General features: G+C 41.7%; 1 protein-coding gene across 1 annotated transcript in view; it reads left to right on the forward strand.

Annotated features, from left to right (window-relative positions):
* The window catches only part of LOC147888980 (putative serine protease EDA2), a 144,682-nt gene extending 136,467 nt beyond the window's left edge, over nt 1-8,215 (forward strand). The window contains exon 14 of the mRNA XM_087392576.1: nt 7,833-8,215. Within this exon, the coding sequence (XP_087248702.1) occupies nt 7,833-7,948 (116 nt within the window). The 3' untranslated portion in view covers nt 7,949-8,215. The remainder of the gene's footprint in view (nt 1-7,832) is intronic.
* Nucleotides 8,216-24,460: the final 16,245 nt, after the last annotated feature.

Raw genomic sequence — 24,460 nt, forward strand, 5'->3', positions numbered from 1 at the left:
ACCAGCTTTGAATTGGGCTTTTCCTCCCTTTTGAAACGGTCGTTTGCCATAATTTTTATTTTCAGATTTGATGTCCTTATCCTGGTGTTTGGCAGCCCGTTTGTTGTCTTCTTTCTTGCTGTCCATAAAGCCCAAATTCTTCTCCTGCATCCATGCATATGCTGTCCTTGCATTCTCAATTAATTGAGTCATAGAACCCACCTTGGTTTTGATGCAATAATCACGTAGCTCACTAGGCAATCCACAACAGTACCTCTCTATTTGCTCTTTCAAAGAAACATGCCTGTAAGAGCTCAATGGCAGCAAAACCTCTGGGTGTAATCATCAAGATTCTTACAAAGTTTGTATGACAAGTCATGCCAGTGTGAAAGTACTTCAACTTCAAAAGTTGGAGTAAGCCAAGTAGAAGAGAACACTTGCTTAAATTCCAGCCAAGTAGTAGGTGCATCTCCATGAAGCATAAGGTTGGTGTACCACTTAAGTGCATTGCCTTTCAAAAATGTGGCAACCTTCCTCATCTTGGATGCTTCTGTAAACAAACCCCCAAGAAATGCAGCATCAAACTATTGAAGAAATGTGAGGGCTTTGTACCTGTCCTGTACTCCATTATATGTATCAAACTTGACATGAGAACCACCATCCTTAAATTCTTTATATACATTTGATATTGGCTGTCCCAAAGATGGCTGTATATTTGCAGCATTCCCTTCACTAGGGAGAGCCATGCTTGGCTGAACATTAGGCATGGGAGCATATGCTGTGGCTTGCATGCCTGGCTGCATTCCCCATTGTCATACATGGCTTGCTTTCTATGCCCAATTGGCGGTGAAATCAACATAGCATCAAAGATAGAATCTGTACCAAAATATTCAGGTTGCTGCCTCAAATATGGCTGAGGTGGTTGAGCCACATTTATGGACTGCACATTATTATTTTGAGGAGTAGAAATACCCAAACCAAGGCCTTATGCTGGCTGCTCATACTGTTGCAATGGATGTACTTTTTGTACCTCTTTCTCAAGTACTCTTTTGGACGATTCCTTTCTCTTGGAAGTCACTTTCTGAGTCATTTTAGATGGCTGTCCCTCATGGGAAACTGATGCATGAGTGTGCGGTCCGCCATGAGAAGCTGATGCATGTGTGTACTCACTCTTTCCGTGCTTGTGATTTCTTGATTTCTTCTTCTTCTTGGCATTTGTTTGCACAATCTGAGCCAAATTTTGAGCCAACTGAGTCAAAGCAGTCACTGCACTTGCAAGCTGTGCATTCAACATAGTAGCATCATCTGACTCACTGCTAGAACTAGTATCACCGTTGAGCTCAGTTGTAGCTTCATGTGTGGCCTGCTCAAAAGGCATTTGTTGTGCTTCCTGCAGCTGTACACTAGCTGGATCATTAAGGCTTTCCTGCCTTCTCCTTTGAGGAGTTGTGGAGCTCTCTTGCTCATGGGTACTCACCATGTTTATGGTTGTAATATTCAGCTGTCAAAAAGTGCAGCAAAGATATCCTTCCACCAAACTACCGAGGCCCACCTCTTGAGAAAGAGTGTGTGGTATCCCGGCAATGGAACCAATGAAACCGGCCTCTAACCACTCAGAGGGCAGTGGAACTAAACCTTTAATCACTTCAGCACTTATTTACAGCTCACAAAGCATATATCACAACCATTAACCATTGCATGATCACCATTTGGCATTTACCCATTTGTCCACAAACAAAACCACTGAAAAAGGGATGGAGGCTAGAATGCCCCTACTCAACAGACATAGACAAGTGCACCCGATTGGCCCCAAACACCGTGGCGCCCCTTTCGGTATTTCTTTATATTTCACAGTGAAATGATTACAAGTTGCATCTGGGAGACCTTCCGTGCAACTGAGCACGCAGCCCCAATTCACTAAGCCTTCGCAAGGCTTTCAAGCATATAACACCATCACATAAGTGCACTTAACCCGTAGGCTCAACCCAAAGGCATTCTCTTTTCCGAGTGCAATTCCATTGGCTGTCCAGATGCAATCACACTGCACCCCAGCTGCACTCTCTTTGAGTGGTTTCCAGATGGCATTCACAAAGTTTTTCAAAGCTCCAAAATAAAATCAGCAAAGTACCCAACCAAGGAATGACTCATGTAGCACTGCCTGAGCACCTGTGAGCCAAGAAAGAGGCGGCACACGAGGCCAACCAATAGCTTATGGCAAAAAGAAATTGCAGTAGCAAAATCACAACTCACCAAGCCCTGAAGACTCGAACCAAGTCCTCAATCGCCAAGAGGACATAGTAGCCAATGCCCAATTGCATTCTCAGCCAAAGAGGAGTGCAAAGGCACGAAGAAAGAGCATTTACAAGAGCCGACCAGCAAGAATTCCACTGAAAAATGCGAAAAGAAGCACTTCTGTCGCGAAGAAGTGGGAGTTCTTGGGCTCAAAAGAAGCGTGCTTCAGAGAGGAATGCATTGAGAAGGTTTTGGAGAAGTTTCATCGCCGGAAAGTCCTCCAAAACTGAGAAAAACCAGTCAACCAGCGCGTCGAACCACTCGAAATTCAACAGAAAGCTGTAGCTTTGCAAGAGGAGAGGCCCAGGAGGCGGTAGAAGCAAAAAGGTCCAGAAAAAGCCACTTTTGCAAATTCGTCCAGCAAAAGAAGTGCTCAGCTCTGCCCGTTCTACCAAACGCACGGAGGGAAAAGCATATCACTACGAAGGGGAGGCAGAGGGGAAGCCATCGGGCCAAACGGAAGTCGAGGAATCCAAACGGGTGAGGAGTTATGAAGAAAAACGGAATTCAGCTGGAGGAGGCCGAAAAACCAGTCCAAAATCTCAACAAAGGAAGAAGATGAGAGAGAAAACCACACATGTGAAGTTTAGAAGGCCCAGGAAGGTCCAAGAATGGCAAAGGAGCATGTAGAAGGCACTAGAGCCACCTGGAACTCTAGGGGGGCCACTGAAAGTACATGGCCCTTTAGGGGGCCCATTAAAAATGCCACGTCATCATTTCCCAACAACCACTCTTTTAATTCCTTGGAATGCCTTTGGGCCTAGGGATTAATTACGCTTATGTGCTAGGCACCATGCCGCGTTTAATTACACATTATTAAGCCCACGCTTGGACTTTTAAAACCAAAGTTGTCACGGTCTTGTAGTACATTAAAGTACTTAGAATTTCACGCCCCCGTGACACATGCTCAGGGACATAAGCACTTGAATTATTGTTGTTGATAGCTATTTTTAGAGTTGCAACATGCAATTTTTTCATGGACGTCATATAGATCCTACTGTCATCCCCAACGGACGACAATAATATCATATCATATTATCTTGGGTGTAGATGCCCACTTAGAGGCTCCACCCATTCAGCCCACCGTATCTTTTTTTTTTTTCAGGCTCATAGACTCTTCGGTCTTTCTAAGACTTTTAATAATCTCTCTCTCCTGTACAGCCGTACCTCTCCCGTCGGTCATATCTCTCGTCGGCCATACCTCTCCCGTACAAGCCTGTACCTCTCCTGTTGGCCGTACTTCCGTGCCTCTGTATAGGCCTGTACAACAGTCGTCAGCACCGTCAGCAGCTTGCCTTTGCCGTACCGCCGTCAGGGCCCCGTACCCCGTACAGCCCGTATTGCCTTTTGACTAAGGCATCGCCAGCAGCGTCGCCCTCTTTCCTACACCCCTAGGTTGGACTGAACCCCTAGCCCGGCTTAGGGGTTAGCTTCAACAAGGGGGTTTCTCAGACTTATGCAAGCCAATATGGAGTTTTCCAAGACTAAGTTGTTTGCCTCTACCCCGACCAGTAAGCCTTCGTACTCCTCCGTTGCAGCCACACCTAGCACCTATGCGTTGACATTCAAAAAAAAATATTAGATCAGATCCATAGGAACAAATTTACTACCTACAGCAAAAAGTTAGAGAGCTCAGACTTATGGTTGCAGCTCTTGGAAGAAAGGTGAAGGAGATGGAGAGTAAGGACAAGCAAGAGATCATTGCAGAGGTCATTGAAAAATGCAGCACTTCTCCGCCAACACCAACACTTGTTTCTATGGTCAAAGAGAAGTTAGAGAGCAGGAAGCAGTAGTAAATAACAAAGAAATATTACGCGTTGGGGGACAGCCCAAGGATTGCTTTGGCTGCTCTAGTGAGGATGTAGATTTCACAGAAGATGAGAAGATAATATGCATAGTTGCTCCTTTTTGGCCTCACAAAACTTTTCATGGTGATTGTTTTTGCCACAATATTTACAAGGATTGATCTTGAAGCAATCTTTTGAGAGGTGATTGGTCTTCCCACAATGTTTGCAAGGTGGAAACTTGCCCATTTGAGTTTTTATGGCATAGGCTGTGTCATTGCCTCTCTGGAGTTCCTTGTGCCTTTCTTCTTCTTGAAGGGCAGTAATAAGACCTTCAAGAGTAGGATTAGGAAGATTTTTCAATGTGGTGACAACATGATCATAATCTTCAGGCATACTTTTGAGCAATACTGCCATTGCATCATCCGTAGTGATTGGAGAGTTGATAGAAGCAAGTTGAGTCATGAGACTCCGCATGCGATTGACATGGGCAGCCAAGGGAGTGCCATTAGCCATCTTCAATTCAAAGAAAGAAATCTTAGGTGATTTTGTCCCATAAGCTCGTGAGGCTTTCTACGGACATTAATATTTCTTTCTTTCTTTCTTTTCTCTGTGTGTGTATGTGTGTGTGTGTGTGTGTGTGTGTGTGTGTGTGTGTGTGTGTGTGACTTGATTCAGCTTGTGTTTGACTGTTTATGATTTTGCTACTCAGCAAGGGCCCTAGCACACCCTTTGCTCCAACCCACTATGGAGTCTACTTTTTTTGCGCACTTTGTCCATAGGCCCGCGAGACCTCCTGCAAACTTAAATACATCTTTCTTTCTTTCTTTCTTTCTCACACACACACACACACACATTTCAAAATTGCTTACAAGCTTTAAACTTTAAACTTCGAGCTCAAAATAAAATAGATTATATATAGATCTCAAATGTCAAAGGCTCAATGGGAATCATACAAAATAACGTAGTCAAGACCAAATGGATCATAGAGCATGTCTTCAATTTGAAGTTTAAGAAGCTTCATACGCTCATAACTTATAGGCAAGAAACAATCATAATGCAATCATGACAATAGACACCAGTGGTGACCAAAATGGAGTCCTGAACAAAATGTCAGGAGTGAACACTTAAGAATTAAGACTGAAGAGAGTCATCAATCAAAACTCAAGACTTGAGTCAATCTCTGTGGCTTCTCCCTCACCGAGCTGCCATCATCAGGGTCAGGGGACTCTGGATCAGCAATGAACCATTGTATAGTTGCTCTCTTCACCTACCCGAATCCTCATTTTGGGCAACATCATCCTTTTGGGCAGCATTAAGCTCCTCCTTTGAGTGACCATCCTCTAGTTTGGGGCAACTGCAAGCTGCTTCTCTCAAACTCTGCAGTAGGAGCTCGGGGGGACGGTGCGGATGCACAAGCTCTCACCTGCAGTCGTGTTGTGCGCCGTGTCCTTAATAGCGCATCCTTCAAGAAGTCATATACATCATCCTTTATAGTGCGTCATTGGTTATCAGACATGTCAATTGCTATCACTTTCTTCATGTCATTCAGATTGACTTGCCTTGGTTTCCAATCAATGAAGCCAGATGCATCTGAGATATAACGACTCTCCAGAAGATGCAGGTTGTATGTTCTACACCAGCTTGTTGATCTGAGTGGTGCTCAATCTATGTCATGAAAGATCACTATTGTTATCAATTTCAATAATGACTTGAAGTGACGATGAAGTGCTAAAGGACATTCACCAATGAGGTATCTGCTTTGTTGCTTCTTATGGATGTCTACACACATGCTTCAAATTCTCTCTGCAGCACCTGGGCTGAGAGAGAATGCAATAGTGCTAGTTTTTGCAGATTAATATGGAGAATATTGAACTTTCCCCATAATTCAAAGAACCAAATACTGGAAGCTGAATGTTCAATGTTCATTGGAGAATCAAGATCATTGATCCGAAAGAAACTCATACATTCTTCCAAGATTGTTTATCCACCCATTGACTGCACCCGACTGTTCTTTTGCTTTGGCTGCTTCCACAAGCCATGTTTTCCTTCGCTGCATTATGCAGCTCCATTGTGTTATAGCAGCCATCTCATCTGTTTCAATACGACTTTAATGAACAAGTGATTGCAAAAGTTTCATATACATACATGTTTTAGAAACATGCCTCTCCAACCTATTCATTTTGTGTAGCAATGGGGGAGAATTTAGCAATATATTTCATTAGTTCATGTGCTAATTACAGCATGAAAGTACATACAAAAACTTGTTATCCTGGTGCAGAATTATGGATGTGTAGAAATTTTGTTTATGATATTCATTGCAATGGAAAAGGGCAAGTTGATATTACTCAAAGGCAAAGCGGTAATGTAATCATCAAGACATGGGAGTACACATCATACAGATGAGGAATGATAAAGCAGAATAAGAAGAGGGAGAAGTTGGCAAACTCTTTTGGCAATACTAATATGCTTCATATGTTTCATTACTTATCTTCATTTGCATGATATTCAGTCAAATTATCAGCTATATTTTTATCCCAAGCATTTTTTATGGCATACTGCAGAGCAATTCCTCCTCCACTGTTTGTCAGTCATATCAGCTTCTGGCTCTAACAAGATCTACATGACAACGGGTTCCTGCTACTTAAGAGATGAATGCAACATCTTCCATTCCTATCCACCGTTATTATCTAATCAACTTTCCACCAATAGATCAAACCCTCAACAAAAATGCTCATTCGCCGACTGAGAATCTTCTTTCCGGAGCTGAAGAGATTTGATAAGGATGGGGAGGCTCTGAAACAGGCGACTTGACCTATTCTGAAAATCTGATTTGGCCATTGATTTGTCTACTAACAGCTTTCATAGGTACTAAGTGCTGTGTAGAACGTTTTGCTCCTGTAATCACCTTTGCTGCTTCAATAAGAAGTGTTGCAGGGAGCTTCTTCTGTATTCAGAGTCCAGATGCTCAGGATGCAAAGCAGAAATACAAGAAACAGACTCATTACCTGTGTATAACAATCCAGATGTCTCAGAGTAAAGGCCACACTCCCCCCAGTCAACCTTGGCCTACATGCATGGCTCACACAAAGTAGACTCTCATGGAATTACGATTCCCAATCACTCATGATTTTCTGTTTCTACTACTGCTTCCTTTGGCAAGCTCTTTTGGATCTTTGGCATTTATCGACCGAGTCCTGAGTTTCATCTTTTCTTCACTTGGGTTCGATATTCGGGCCTTCACCAAAAATAAAATGTGTGTGTGTGTGGGGGGGGGGGGGCACGGTGGGGCTGTGGTTGTATCCAAGCTGCTCTATCCTTTGTCTGTCCATATATATCTAAGCTGGAAAGGGTGATCCTTTGAGGTTATGTAGAGATGTGCACAGTTGGTTAAGTCTTTTGCTTCACATAGAAAATCCAAAACTTACAGTAGCAGCGCAGAATGGTACTGTGAATAAAGTGTGGTTACTCGTGTCTATGATGCTCAATGGTTTCTAGACAAAATTCTTTGCTGAATTTATTCTTGCCAACGTATTGCCTGAATCAAATGAACAAGTCGTGTCCCGATTTTGTCTACAGATGGATTTGCATGTTCTTCCAAGTTATGAGGTTGGTCACATGTGTGTCAAAATAGCTCCAACATAGACTCCTATCATAATTATAGTTAGCACAACCATAATTTCTGTATTAAAAATCTCATTCCATGAGGTTTTAAAATTGTTTCTATGGTTCAAGGAGTTACTATAGCCTCTTATAAATTGATGTTGAATTGCCCAGGGGATGCAAGCAGGTGCACACGTCCTGATGCAGTTTACAAAGCTCGACAAGCTATGATGAAGCACATAGAATTGTGCCTTGCACAAGGACCTTGTGAGCGCGAGGCTAGTTTGTAAGGTGCTAGCCAGATGTATTGCATGGCTGTTGAAACAAACACAGCTTTAGTAATGTATATTTATTCATGAGAGGGGGCGGTTGTGAATTTTATCAGTCTCTTTGTCGTCTTCTTTACGATAACTCTTAGACTTTAAATTGTATATAATTTATGTACTGATATCAGATGTGAATCAAAGGTAATATCTGAATAGATCAGAATAAAGCTTACTTCTTTAAAGAAATGCAAGGGAAACTTCACTCTCATTGAGTGTGAAAGGATATGTAGCTACGTTAAGATTATTGTGTTAAGTACATGATGGAAAACATGCAAATTTTGAGAAGGCTGGCTTCGGTAAGATGCATGTTCTGAAAACTATACACTCTTAGTACCACATTGCTGTTTGAAATTCTAAATGCAGTTTACAATATAAGATTTGAGTTAACTATGACCCCATCAGATAGAATGTTAGCATTCAAAGTGCTCATGCAGAGTAATTTTAGATTATCTTATTGTTCCATTTGAGGAAACTCTTTGTAGGCCCTCTACTCAGAAATGAGTTAAAGTTTTTGAACAAGCCTTATTCGAAGCAGAGGACCATGATGAAACATTATGGTTGCCTGTAACCAGACAACTAGAAACAGCATGCCACAGTTACGTTAAGTCATCTCATCACATCAGCGAGTTTGATAAGAAGTAAGAAATTTGGAATAAATGTGTTTCACAAGGTCATGAGTATGCATTTCTCTCCAATCATATTCCAGACCTCCGATCTGTGTAACCAAAAGCGTGTTTTTAGCAGACGAAACGCTTAGAAACTTTCTAGACGAAATGTTTTGCCGAAAACGGGCGGAACGCCAATGCATTGGGCGAAATGACCTAGTACAAGTTGTCACTTGTGTCTTGACTATTTTGAGAGTGCACTGCATTTTTACATTTTCTCATGTAATTAATTAGTCCCCTTTTTCATGTAATTGATTAACCTCCTCTTGCATGTATTTAGACACCCCTTCATTAATCTACACATAGAAACTACACTAGTTGCTATTTTATAAATCCTCTCATGTATGTAAATGGCATGAAGGTCCCCCTATTTTAAAAATACCCCTTCGAGCACTAAGATGCTATGTTACATGTCAGGCTATAAGTTTGAGCAAACACATAGATCACAGTGCAGTATGGAAGCTCCTTGATGAGATGTGTGCAACTAAGGAGCAAAATAGTGTGATCTTTGGTAATAAATTCAATGTGATCTTTGATATCAATCCAGCATAGTATATTCATGTGTTGTGGTTCATTTGGTTGTTTGAGTACCGATTGAGTGTGGGAGGCTTTCATCCTCTGTTGTCCTAAGAGAAAGAGCTTTCATTGTGTTTTTCGAGGGTAATACATTGTCCTTGGGTCATGTGTTCACCAATGTGGTATCAAAGCCTTGCTACTAAAAGCTCTTGTAGTCTAAATTAATAAAGACAAAGAAGTTCCTCCCAAATTGTGAGGAAGCTCAATGTTTAGTTTAGTACCAAAGTTTACCAACTCATCGAGATGGCTAACCGATTACCCATCCCCAACTTTTGGGAAATAAAAACGCATAGGTCTAACCATCCAATGTGGCAGATGAAGGCTCAAAGTTGATTAATTGTTAGAGAAGTTTGGCAAATCACTACCAGAAAGAATTTGAGATCCAATGACACCAAGAACACCACTGGAAGTGCGACTAGTGCAACAAATCTAGTTGCAGTCCAAGATTTGAGTGATGTAGGATGGGGTTGTCATTGGGAGTACTATGGCCATTTTCCTTTAGCACATAAAGCTAACCAAGGCATCAATAGAGGTATGGAAGGTGCTCAAGGAGGTGTTTAAGGCAAACAATGCTTGACCTTAAAACCAATCTTTACAACATGAAGATGGACAAGGGAGATTCGATGCAAGACTACATTACAAAGGCAAAAGTAGTCCGAGATCAATTAGCAGTGGTTGGTCAAAAAATGGAATCGCCTCAAATTGCTATATTAGTATTGAGCATGCTAAGACCAGGTAAGCGCCAATTACATTTAAATAGGTGGTATCGATGCTACCAAGAGAATAAGTTTGGTGGATCTAGAGACAAGCTTTCCTTGTAAAAAGAAGTGGCGAAGGAAAACTCAATAAGACCCACCTAGATGAGTATTCATAGACCAAATCCAACAAGAATCCAAAGAAGTGTGTCACTTGTGGCAAACTAGGATACTATGCCAGAGACTGTAACTCCCAAAGCTTCAGTTTGGAACACAGTTGCAAGAAAAAGTTACATTAAGTGCATGAGCAATGTGAATGACAAAGGCATCAGTGGTCAAAAACCAATTTCCACCCCAAGCTTCAGGCACATGCAGTACTTAATAAACCCTATGATTTCTCGTTGGAAATGCTATAGGTTGAAGTAAGAGAATGAATTGCCAACAAAGCATGCTTAGCCAAACCAAATCCAATGAAGGCAAAGTCAGCAAATGTTATTAAGGAGGACCTATTTGTTTCCCAAACAACAAATAGCATTCCGCGCTTGTGGCAATAACCCTGCTTGGTGATTATTAGAATGTGTACAATGGTGCATTGAAGCACATGATGAAGCCTTAGTGGCTTCAAACCCGCACCAAACTAGGTTCTAGATCCCATGTCAATATCGGTGATAGCTAAAGCTATCCAATTCAAAGAATTAGAAGCATGCCATTGAAGGCTCTCACAAAAATTTGACATAAGATAAGAGTCATGTCATCTGACATGTGGCATCTGCTATGTTAGCACATGTCTAATCAGTAGTGTGACACGTGGTAGCACATTGCAACAGCAGTAGCACGTGGCAACTAGCGCGTCATCCTTGCCAGGCCCCTACCATGCCAATAGAGTGACACATGGTAGTCCACATGACAACACTACCACATCAACACACATGCCATCTCACACAAGTGCCACATCAATTCTTGGCCAATTCCAATTCCTTTTCATTGACTTTCTAGGGTGTGTGCGCTTTTAATCAACTATGAGCTATGCATTGGCATTGGGAACTAGTATTTGTGTGCTTGCAGGCATTGGAAGGAACTTTTGGCAAAAGTGGGACTGTTTTGATTGAGCTCCTTTTTTGGGAATCAAGCCCATTTTTGAATATTTTTCAAGTCTTCTTGTCTCACATGTTGCCCTCTTCATCACATATAGCTAGCCATGTTAGACCCTATCACAATATGGCCTACTCCAACACACTCTAAAGACAAGAGGGTATTGAGTAACACCTTTGGTGCTCAATATTACATCGACTTTCGTGGGAGTGACTGCTACCTTGCAATCATCCATTCAGAATCACCTTAATATCTCCATGCAATATTTGTCCTTTGAGATGATGTTTCTTCTTTGCTTCTTCCAGATTTCAATGCTAAGAAAATAATGGAGGAAATTGAGGTTGTTGATATGAAACTTCATCTTCAATAGATTCTTGGCAACTTCAATTTCTCTTCACCATCACGCGTTATGCTTAGGTGATCAATTAAAAAAGAAGTGCGGAATATGATGTTGAAAAATTGTATCACAATCCCTGATAGTAGCCGCGCACACATTAAATATCATTAGAGAGAGAGAGAGAGAGAGTTGATCCATCACGTCAAAATGTAGATATAAAATCTAATGACGCTAATTGAGATTCAAAATGATAGGTCTCCTTGACCTACATTACATCCAAATGCTATCTTGCATTGCCTAGTGCTACTTTCCATCTTGCCAGGTTGCCAATTGTAAAGGTGCGAACTATTTGGGACTTGACCCGCTCCCCCCCTCCCCCTTTTTGGTCTAGATTATATTGTCTAAATAGAAACTGTTGTGAGACGAAAGACACCACGTCTGTTGGTAGATTCACAAAGCAACAACAAAGGACTGTGCAATGTGCAAAGATTGTATTGCACATACAAAGGCGGTGCATATTTTGGGAGTTCAAAATCAAATTTTTGGGCCCTAGGCAAATTCAGCTACTTGCAAGGCAGAATCTAACTTTGATTTAAGAGCTTTAAAAATCTCCTTACTCTCGACTAAGGCGGTGCACGATTAAGGAGCTATGTGCAGCACTGAAGACCTTTTCCTTTGAAGGGGAACCATTGTAAATATTGCCAAGGTATGCACTATGGGACTTGATCTTTCATGTAGGATTCAAGCCTTCTCTCTTCAAAATCTTTTCATACTTCTATTTATGAAGTTCTCAGTGGGATTACAAACTGAATATTTTAACTATACTAACTTGTCTTATTACCTTGTTTTGTCTTTATAAAGAAAATCTTTCTTATGGAACAGCTAGCAATCACTTGTATAGAGTTCAAATGTCAGGTGGAGGACAAATTTGGGATTAAAATATTCTAAAGTTTCCTTTATAGATTCAAGATAACACAAAAGAGTTACCTTTTCTTGTATGAATAGAAATAGGATAGGCCTCACGTTAGGGATAGAATGGTTTATTGACAAGAATGATACTTCAAAGATTGATTAGAAGTATATGACATTGATTCTGTTAAGAATGGGCATAAAATAGGAGTGTGTTAGATTTTCAACATCTATGAGTCATAGTGGGAGGGCTATGTGTCTCCCTTCCCACTAGCTCATTTCCAAAATTTTTGTACATGCAAGGTTGCTCAGAGGTTTGCAAGGCTTGTTGAATGTTGTGCAATGTTGCAAAGTGATTCATGTTGAGTGAGGGAGATTCCCTTTTCTTTGCCACAATGGCTTCCCCTACACCTACTCTTCTAGCCACTAGATTACCTACACCCAAGTTGTCTCAAATAAAAGACCTATTATAAATGTCCTTGGAGAGGAGAATAGTTCTCATCATTTTAGAAAAGAAGACAAACCTTCATGTGTCCCTCTTCACAATCTAGTTGCTCATAGGTGACTTTGCATGCAAAACTCTCTTCATGGCGTTTTGACCATAATTGCCTACAATCATTTCCTTTTTTAGACCCACGTGTACAAGACATTCAAGATGGGCACATGTTCCATATGTCAAGGTGCAAGACTTTATCATGGGAGAAGGCAACCAACCTAACTTTCCCACGATCTTCAAAATAATGCCTCATCACAAGAGGAATCTTGGTATGATGATAAGGGCCTTAAAATGGAGCTAGACATCTGAGACCATGTAATGCTCTCTACACCTCCAACCCATGTGCATGTAATCTTTAAACTATGTGTAGTGAATGTTTTGTTAATACCAAGACTATTTTGAAATATGTGTAGTGAATGTGTTGTTAATACCAAGACTATTTGGAAGCTATTGGTGTGGTTTTAGTTCATAGGAGTGTTGAGATTGCCAATCTCATGACATCATGGATTTTGCAAACCCTCTCAAGAATGGCAAGGGGAGTAGGCCAAGAAAGAAAAAACACACCCACTCCCATGGGTGCACGTTCCATTTCTCAATATGCCAGCTCTACATGTTTCAAGATGTGGCATCGATCACATACTTGCAGATGGAGCATGTGGATAAACTGGGACACATAGCCCATGGGTTAAGTTATGATGGCATGTCTAGGACAGATTTGTCACTTGATCCATGGCTTTCATGGCAAATAAAGAAATGGGTTCTCACGATGCTAACTAGGGGTTTCACTCCCCAGTAAGGTGGGGTAAATACATTAAAGACTTCCAATAGCGTGTCCAAGGGAATCCAAGTGTGCCGATCCAATGAGATGATTTCCTAATGATTTTCGACATAACATTGCAAAGAAGCTCTACCTTTTAGCATCACACCAACGATGCTGTCAGTGTGAGGATTTGGGCTCAATAAACATAGAGTATGTGTTCATATACAACATGAGCAAGATATTCCCAATGAAAGGCCATTCATCTTGGGCATTTAAACAAGATGGTAGTTGGATATGTTAAACACATATGGCAAAGGCGGCCTTATTGCAATGGATGCAATGTTTGTCACTAATCGATACAAGGTGCTTGTCTTGACTTTTGTGTATGTACGTCTCTAATGCTTATTCTGTATGCTATGAGAAATGGTTGTCTTATACTCACTCCGTCGTGGCTTATAGTTCCATCTTTACACCATGATGGTATTTGACAAGCATCAAAATGGGGTTCCATTGCATGGGTAATCACTTCCTCTACTACAAACGTGGACATTCAAAGTTGGCTAATGGCTTTTGATAACTGCAATCTAAATCATAATGATAAGTCTTGGGAACCCAATGCCTTTATTGTGGATGATGCCCTTTTTTAGTAGATGCTTAGAGGTACATACAATCTCATGACTTGATGGTTTCATATGCATAATAAGTATTGAATGCCTTTCACAATGCCATAATACATATTTCGTTACATGCATGTTTGATAGCTTTTGGTGATCGCATCCTTGATCACAACAAGTCTTGGGAGCCCAATGCCTTCATTGTGGATGCTGCCCTTGTTGAGTAGATGCTTTGAGGTACATACAATTTAATGACTTGACGGTTTCATATGCATGATAGTTATTGAATGTCTTTCACAATGCCATAATATAGATCTCATTGCAAGCATGTTTTTGGTGTGCACATATATGTTGGAGTTCAAGCATCAAACAAAGTCCATGACATATTCTTGAAAGACTTGTTACCTCACTTAAGTGATTTTATATTTTCTTGGGTGCATAATAGATTTATGATGCTCTCATATAGGTTTACCCTTAGGATAAATTCTTTTGTTGCTATGCAAATATGTGGGTACATGCAACAAGGCACTTCCCCATGCACATCAAGACACCAATGGCGCCATAGAGTCCTACCATAGTACACTAAAGGAAAGATTTCTAGTTGGGAGGAAGAGCATATGGAAGAGCAAGATTTCTAGCTGGGAGGAAGAACATACATGGCAGGCATATGGATTGGTTTACTGGACACGCTGCTATGTAAGTGTTGGCCCCTTCTTATTGGTACATGGACATGGTGAAGCACAAGGGCTTCAAGAGGGATTTAATATTGAGGGCATCATACAGAACACTGTCCATCAAGCAAAGGAATTCCAAATGAGTATGTCACTTTCCTCGAAGGGGACCACCTCATAGCTACAGTGCGAGATGGGGAAAGGTATATCGTGTACAATGCCAATTGTGAGTGGGCTTATTGTGATTGTGAATGGTCTTGTAAAGGTAATTTTTGTAAGCACCAAGCAAGGGTTTTGATCCCTTTGGCATTCCCTTGGAGAGGGTGGTAGTTGGGCACTGTTCTTGCATGGTGGCAATTTTGTGGAGTTTGACAATCAAGGTTTATGAAGTATTGTTGCTCTCTCGATACCATTTTGTTAAGTGACACACCTCATTAATGATTTTTCAGTAATGTACTTTCAAACCTATAATCAAGACAAGATGAGCTTCTAGGAGAACATGAGGTTCTAGGGGAACAAGCTACCACCTTGAGTGAACCACAAGATGATGTGAGCATTTTAGTATAGCCACTCTAAATGGTCCACATGTCCACCTGTTCTTATGCTCATATGGTCACATGTTACTATGCTCATATGATCATATGCCAACATGTTCTTATGCTCATATGCTCACATGTTCTTAATGCTTATATACTCATATGTTTGTATACTCACATGCTCTTATGCTCATGTTTATTGTCTTATGGTCACATGTCCACATGTTCTTATACTCACATAACAACATGCATATAAACATGTAAACATAAACCTAAGCTTATGAACATATAACCATGAGCTTATGAAAATACAAACACATGAGCTTATGAACATATAAACATAGACATGAGCATAAACATTTAAACACATTCACATGGTTCAATCAATTTAAACACATTAACATATATTCCATGGTTCAAAACTTCCAATTTTAGCACTTCAAAATGTAGAGTGAGCTTCAATACCAATATATTTTAAGAAGATTAGACCATGTTCTCTAGCCAAATACATAGTTCTATGCATCAAACTTGGACTTGTTCAGGGGGGGTAGACCTTGCAACTCTTCCTACCATGAAATCATATCACAAAATGGATTACATATAAAGAGAGATTTTTCAACTATGAAGAAACTTTTTAGTTATAGGTTAAAATGTTCAATTATTCCAAAAACTCTATCTCCTAGAGCTAGCACTTGTTTATGTGCTATGGCCACATCCTCCTGACATGGCCAAAAACAAGAGAAATATCCTCATGTGGGGCTCTCATGTCCCTTGCTTGTGTGTGCACAACTCCTTGTCTACCAAATTACCAAGCACATGCAGTCCCACATGCTCATCTTCAATGGAGTTGTGTGACACATGGATCTACCTCACCCATGCTACCACATCTGTCTCCTCCATCTCCTCTGCCTTTGGTTGCTGTGTGTCCTCCACCACTACCTCCTCTATCTCCACCACCTCCTCTATCTCCTCTACCATCTTCTCCTCTTGTCACATAGTATTCAGCCTCATCTAATAACCGTGTAGGAATTGGACCACATATGTCTGAATGCACCAAATCAAGCCTTCCCTTCTTTTATGGGTTGATTTAGTCTGCTTCCCATAGAGACAATGCTCACAAAACTCAAAGTGGTATAGTGTGAGCTACTATCCCTAGCCTAATAGGACCTAGAGACCCAGCATACATGGTGGGCTTGATCATACTAGCTGCACCACTGTGGGATTTGGCATAGGTATGTTCACAGTGGGCATTGACCTATAGGGTGCAACCATATAGGGAAAGGAGTACCTTTTGGGGCTCCTACTCAAGTTGAGTACAGATTTGGACAAGGGGCCATCGTGTGTGGAAGAGTAATTTTCCCAAATTCCATATGCTTATTTCCCTATCCTTCAGAACTTGGTGGTCAGAAACTAGGTCCCCTGGGCTGAGAGGTTCTTGTAAAGGATGGCTCACCTGCATATAATTAAACATGAGGCCTCATTGGATCTTCGATTGAGACAAGCATTGGGTTACTTAGAGCACTATTTGTTGCAGATGTTCGAGGATGGTCTTGATGCTCCTCTAGCACTTTGGTTAGCTTGGCAAAAGGGTTGACCAAATCTGGAAGGGCCGAACCACCCCATGAAATTAGAGAGTGATTCCCTCAATCGCAAGGATGTGGTTGAAGGTGTGAGGGATTGGGGCTTGATTGTGCTAGAATTGGGAGCCATGGTCACCCCAGGGTTTGAGCTTTTTCCCATTTTTCGATTGAAGTTTATTGCATCCTTTGAACTCTAGGACTCTATGTGTACGGAACCGTGCACTGAATAAGAGCTTAAGGTTAAGATCCCGGATGGAACTAACAATACGGTGTGTGATGATTGGGCTAGTTAGAATGTTATTTGAAGCACTTTCTTTCGACTCTAGATCAATTCTTATCACCCTACTAGACCTCGGGTGTATGTGTTGCTCACTCAACCTAGCTGCTTTAGTCAGAATCAATCACGGTGTCTCTCTAGAATTAAAGCAGTAGTCGTTGAGTTAGCCTTAAACGACGACTTCCTAAGTCATTACATTGCATTATAACATAGTGACCCTCAACACAATGGTTCTTAAAGTGGAAACTCTTAGCACAGCGACTTCAATAATGCAATGATTGGTAAAGCAGTGACTTCTTAACACAATAGGCTCTTAATGCAATGGTTGAATATAACAGCTACTCCTTATCATCGCAACCTCGGAGTCGTTGCGTTAGCCTTAAAGTAGTAGGTTAACTTTTGATGTGATAGTTATAAGTTCATTTAATGCCAAGTGTCAATTAGGTGAGGTTGGTGGGGGTGGTTGACTAGCTATCAAATAGTGCAATCAATCTTCACTGCATTATAACATAGCGAGTGCTTCAATTGTTGTTGCTGCGTTAAGCTTAACACAGTGACACATAGTCTATTTATGTTGGCAACTGGTTTTTGGTGCTCCTTGGTGATTTTTTGAGTTTTAATGCAAAGTTTGTGAGCATTGAGGGTGCTATCCTACCTAATCTACCTACTCAAAGTAAAAAAACCACAAAAAACAACAACTTACAAGCGATAAATGAGTAATTTCCTAAGGAGATGGCTGGGGACTCACTCACACCTCATCCAAGGGTGGAGGTGGAGAATGGAGATGGAGATGATAGTGACTTGGATGGGACCATACCCTCTCTTCCACTATACTTTAGCTACAGGCTTTCAATGCCAAATACTCAACTACCCTTTACCATGAAGGAGACAAAGACTGGCTTGGCCCCCAAGATCAAGAAAGACCAAAATTGCCCATGGACTCGTAGGATTTGGTACTGACAATGATAGCTGCCTTTACGTCTCTCTAGGCCCAATAATGCAAAAGTGATCGTCAAAAAACTCAACAAGAGGAGGCCCCGATAACCTCGGCTCCTAGACAGGACATGTAGCCCCTCAAGGCATGTCCAAAGCGGATGACTCACTGGCCCCCATTGATTATACCTCTAGAGGAGAAATGGATGGACCAAGCAGGCAAAAAGGAGGATGACAATCTTCTTTAGAGAGTGTAGTTTCTCCGAATGCATAGGCACAATCTAGTCTAGATACACATGCGTCGGTCATCCTTGATGCCGAGCTTCACCAAGACTATGGATTGGCTTGAGATGCATGCATTGATAGGAATTCTTCTAGGAACATGACCTCCCTCTTCTATAATCAAAACTTGGCTTAGGAAAAATTGGGTACGTAAAGGGATGAATGCGACTAATGTCCATTCCTTAGGAAGGGATATTCTTATTTGAGAAGTTTGAGATGGTACAGTAGGTTGTCTAACAAGGGATGTGGACTATGAGAAATCAACCCATGTATCTTGAGTGGTGGTCACACGAATTTTCACCTAGCAATCAGAGATCCACAAAGACCCCAGTCTGGGCTAAACTCACATACCTTATCTCTTTGTAATCAAGCTGCTTCTTTGTGTAAGGAGATTGGAAAAGCCCTACTAGTGGTTGGAAAAAGACAATTTAATTAACCCTAGGGGGAATCCTTAGGTGTGCATTCAAAAGGATTTAGCAGAGGAGATCCCCTCCTCTTTGGTCATTTTGTAGAAATGGATCTGTCTTTAAGGAACAATAGTTAGTGTATAAAAATTACTTAACTCTTGCTTCTTGTGTGGCTTTTCTAGCCACATTGTTAAGAACTTTCCTTATAAGAGGTACAAGCCAAAACCCCTTGCTACTATAGCTAAGCCCCCTGCTACCCTAAGGAGAGATGGGTCCGAAAGAATTCTCCTCCAATGGATCCTCCAATTGTAGATACATCTATCAAGACTAATGCTAAGAGCAACAACTATGAACTCCCTAGGCCTAAGGAGGAAGGACATGAACCTGCCTCTTTTGTTTCCAAGAATGCCTTTGAGGTTTTCGTAGACAATGAAATAAAGGATTGGATAAGGAGAATCAAGGCAGTATCGAAGATGTCAAGGTAGAGTCAGGGTGGTCAAAAGAATTTGAAGAGGATGTTAATAGGGAGGATAGAATGGAATCAAATCATTTATATTAGGATGACTCTCAAAAAGAGCTTGCTCAACCAACCCCAAGTGAAAATAATTTTTCTTCTACAAGGGAAAGCCTTGGCAGCTGCACAAAATAAGAGGATACAGTCTCACATCAAGGGAGCAACCCCTAAGATAAATAGCCCCAATCCTAGGGCTAATAAAGGACATAAGATGAATGGTAAGAAAGGCCATATCTTTTTAAACCTTTAATGTCAGGGGACTCATAGACCCTAGTAGAGGAGAAGGATTATCTCTCTAGATAAAGTCCAATACTCTTTCCCCTACCTTCCTTGGTCTTCAAGAAATCAAGCCTACTTGAGCTATTATAAAGGCTAGGCTGAAACAGGTAGATTGAAGCAGGATATGGCAATTCACCAATCACGTGGAAGGGAGGTGGTGTAACCATAGGGGTACTTTCACACTATAAAGATGGCAACAAACACATGGTAGAGGACACTCAAAATAGATGGATTTCACTATAATGTCTTAGTAGTCTCCATTTATGCCCCCATTGGAGCCCAAAGTAGACTAGAGACCTAGGATCCACCTGCAAGTATAGGAGGTGAATGCCTTGTCCTAGGGGATTTCAACATAGTTGAGAACAAGCAAGACAGATGGCTAGGTAGAGAACCACTGTTCCGAGGGTCAGAATTACATGCCTGTCTTGGAAGAGCTCAAAGAGTCTTTACATCTCATTGACTCTTCAAATTCATGAGACTTTACTTGGACCAATAACCAAGTTGGTAATAACAAAAGGGAGACTAGACTAGATAGAATCTATCTTTCTTAGGATTTGATTAATAAATCAGTGAACTTGATAGACAAGACTTTCTCTTCCCTTACCTTGATTATTCAGTGAACTTGATAGACAAGGCTTTCTCTTCCATCACCTTGATAAATCAGTGAACCTTATACATGAGACTTTCTCTTCCCTTACCTTGCTTGACCACCACAAACCTCTTTATCTAGTTTGTGATTTGAGCATGGAATAAAGACTTCCTCTTGGTTTAAAGCAAATCTTTTTTTTTTTTGCTTAAGTCAGTATAGACTTAGATCATCATTTTTTGGAGCTATATATTTGCTAAGCCTAAGCCAACCTCAGAATCTTGGCTTATGGCACTTGAGAGTACAAAGAGAATACTCAAAGAACAAACAAAAGTAAGGGCCAAAATAAGAGATAAGAGAATGGACCTCATCCAAAATCCAATCCAAAATCTAGAATTATTGCCTAGGTAGGTGGACAACTTTGCTCACATGAGCTACCAAGGTAAGAAGGGATCTCAGATGCGAAGAGCAAATCAGACTAAATGAAACCAAGATATACTTTTAGGAAGTGGTTGGTAGGTAAGGTAGATAGGCCAACTAAAGACACCTTCAAGCTCATTAGGAGAAAAAGAGTTCGTGAAGAGATTCCCCTCATCAATCTAGCCTTTCCAACTCAAAAGGCTATCACACAAGGATGCCCCTTGGCTCCTCTTTTGTATGCCATTGCTCCTGACTCCCTTGGGTGGATGTTACACAAATAGGTGATGAAGGGCTCCATAGAGGCGATTCAACTCCCCTCAATGAACAACTCTACAACCAACAGTTTGCAAATGATACAAACCTCACACCCAGGAACAACATTCAGGATTGATTGGTTACTTGGAGGTGTTTTGTAATGCATCTAGGTCAATTATTAACCACACCGAAGCTAGTTATGCCACGTTATTTGGGGAGGGGTAGGCTCTTATGGGTACCTTGGTGTATCACAAGATCTCCAAAGGCTCTATTTTCAGACTTGTTGGAATTCCCATGGTCTTTGATATTACCATGAAACAGAGGTGGGACTAGTTCCTGGAAAGATTTAAAAAGAAATTGGATAAGTGGAGGGGATTTCAAGCCAATCTAGTTTGGGGAAATTTTTCCTTAATCATTGTATCTATTATATTGGCATATTTTTTACCTCTCTTGATGGTCCCCCTCTAAGGCTGGGCTAGACAAATTTATGAGGCATTATAGGTCCTTTCTGTAGGGAGGTCACACCAGAATATTCAAGGTAAGGATGGGCCTTTTGCACAAAGTGCAAGGAGGAAGGGCGCCCATGAGTAGTTAATATAGATCAAAATGCAAAAAAATTATCATCCTCTTAGATTATTAGAGCAACCTTAAATCCTAATTATGATTGGGCTTAGCTTTTGCTTAGAAATGTTGTCAAAATTAGACTTGTAAGAGCCCATAAATGGAAGAATTGCGCTCACTTATCTAGCCTGTGCAATTCAAAACCCTATAGGACAAAGGGAAGCCCTCTTTGGCAATCTTTATGGAAGGCCTTTGAGGATATAAAGTGCCAAACAATATTCTTAAGAATGGGGGGCTTCATGGCTCTTCACTCAATATGGGTTTCAGTACTCTTTAAGGATAAACCTCTCCAAGACAGTAGGAAGTTAGAGGCACCAACTGATCTTTAATAAAGGTTTATAGTGCTGGGGTTAGGTTTGGGACAGGAAAAACTTGAGATGGAGAACTTTGGCTAGAGTTTGCTCTTTCAAATGCCTTGCAATAGCTTGTCATGTGTAGGATTGAAACATGGAATGGAGAAACTCAGTGGAGAGGAGGAATCTCTTTGAATTATAGGATGGAATTCAACTGGGTTGGAAGTAGCCATTTTTTCCCCATTCCAACTCCTTCGTCTACCTTAGAGGATGTCTATAGGGTCCTCAATAATAGATGGAAATTGTATGATAGATGCTATCTGTGAGCGCGCATGTGGTTTTGCATTCACTTGCATTATTTAATAATTCCTGCGTTTTGAGGTTTTGGCACTAATTATCACACATGTGCACGCGCGCACGTGCACACACACACACACACACACATGCATGCATGTGCATGTGCACATGCACAAGCACAGACACTCACATGCACATGCACATGTACACGTACACACACACACGCACACGCACACACATGCATATGTACAGAGAGAGAGAGAGAGAGAGAGAGAGAGAGAGAGAGAGAGAGAGAAGAAGAAAGATGTATTAACATTCGCGGGAGGCCTCGCGAGCCTATGGGACAAAAGTGCAGAAACAAAGTAAACTCATACAAGCCATAGTGGGCTGGAGTGAAGGGCTCGCTAAGGCCCTCACTGAGTACTAGAAAACACATAAATTGAAATACTAATGTAGTACATCATATCAAGTCAGGCCAGAAACACCAAATAGTGTGTAACATGAGTGGGGCATGTCAGGCGCTCAGGGCTAATGCACCAAGAACATGATCTGGCTCCATGTATCCCGACTCCGCCGTGATAGCTCTTTGGTGTGACACAAAGAGCTCACGTATCTGCATCTGTCGAGCTGTCTGGCGCTATGGTGGGGGGTGTGGTCTCCTCAATCTTTGGATCTGATGGGCTATGTCAAGTGTAATGCCACGTCTCTATCGGTCGCCTTTGAGAAGAGCTAAGATAGGTCTAACCTCAATCGTGTGTGCTCTTATCTCCTGTTGTGACCCTTGTCCAGTAGTGGTGTCATGTTGACTCCCTCTACTGACCCAGTTATCTCTCATGTCAGCTAGCTCCTCCTCCTCTACTCCTGAGTGCCCTGGAGTTGACTCAAATGCATAGAAGTTGGTGACCTGCCTCTGTGCTTGGTCCACCTCAGTGTGTTGTGACGTGGTAGTCGCATCCTGCTGCTCTCTGATCCTCGTCGCAGTAGTGTCTCTCTGTGTCTCTGCATCTCCATTAGGTAAAGCCCAATACAAACCTGATCCTGGAAGTGGATCAGTCGGTGAGAGTGGTGGGCCAAACTCGTGTCCCTCCTGAAAAAGGCAATGGTAGCGCCCTCGGATCTTGTAGTAGGTGGGACATATACAAAGAAAGTGCTTCTCAATCTCAACCTGACCCATCGTGCATAGCATACAAGTCCGCTACTCTATGGGTATGCCTGCAACTCTCCCTGCCTCAATCCTCAGCTGATGGGAGGAGACTCGCATCTGTGCAATGGCAATCCTCAATGCATGTGAGACTCCTCTGTCCTCAAGATACTAGGGTCTGATGATGAGGCCATCCGCCGATACTCTCAAGAAATGATCATAGTAGAGTTGGGTCTTGGTGGTGAAATCCTGGTCCCCCTCCCCAGTCCGAAGCGTGTGAAGCTGGAGGAGGTCTAACCATATGATGCAGTTAATCTCATCTCGCGGAATTAGCTCGAGGGGTGCATCCATGCTATATTGAAAAGGAGGGAGCCTGTCCATTTGAATGCCATGACTAGGGGTCATAGCAAACTCTGCCTGTACCATCTGATGGGGGACTGAGGGCTTACTATGAATCATCCTGGATGCCATGATTATCTGTAGCGGCTCAAATCTCTTCCACTCTACTGCTAAAATATCACACCCCCAGAACGGTGTTGCATACATGGTAGTTGGTCTCACTAGGGTGTTGAAAAGCCAACACTTCGTCGGTGGGTCCTGGAAGTGTGCTTGGAAACACTGTCGCTCTAAACGGCAGGCCAGAGCACCATATCCTCGTGTGTGTGTTTGTGTGAGAGAGAGAGAGAGAGAGATGTATGCACACGTATGTTGGTTCCAAGTATGAAAATGATACTCTATTTTTCCTACCTGATGGTGCTTATAGCTCAGACCGGGGACCTGAACTAATGTCGATAAGACTTGCCAAGCTATCCGGGATGAAAGTCTCAACAGGGGGGGTTCGACCCGCTCGACATCATGTCATGATACCGTGCTCCCCCCAACACCTCAAACATTGGGGCATCTGCCTAACCACCAGCTTTTCCCTACTTTGTGAGGCTTACCACCAGAAGCTATTGGTTACTATAAGGGAAAATATGAAGCAAAAGACAAGGGGAAAGCAAACGGCAAGGGAAAAGCTTCTGGCACAGGGTATAGCCACACACATACACATACACATCTACATATGTGTGTGTGTGTGTGTGTGTGTGTGAGAGAGAGAGAGAGAGAGAGAGAGAGATTCCTTAATAATCTCAATAGTTTTTAGTTAAGTGAATGCATTAAAACCAAATGGGATTCTTTAATAGCACTAGTCATGGGTAATTGCATTACCAACTCGAGTAAAAAGCAAAACCCTTCTCTA

This window comes from Dipteris shenzhenensis, chromosome 21, assembly GCF_047967505.1.
Source record: "Dipteris shenzhenensis isolate YYH24624 ecotype China chromosome 21, Dip_SZ_1.0, whole genome shotgun sequence".
Classification (NCBI taxonomy): domain Eukaryota; kingdom Viridiplantae; phylum Streptophyta; class Polypodiopsida; order Gleicheniales; family Dipteridaceae; genus Dipteris; species Dipteris shenzhenensis.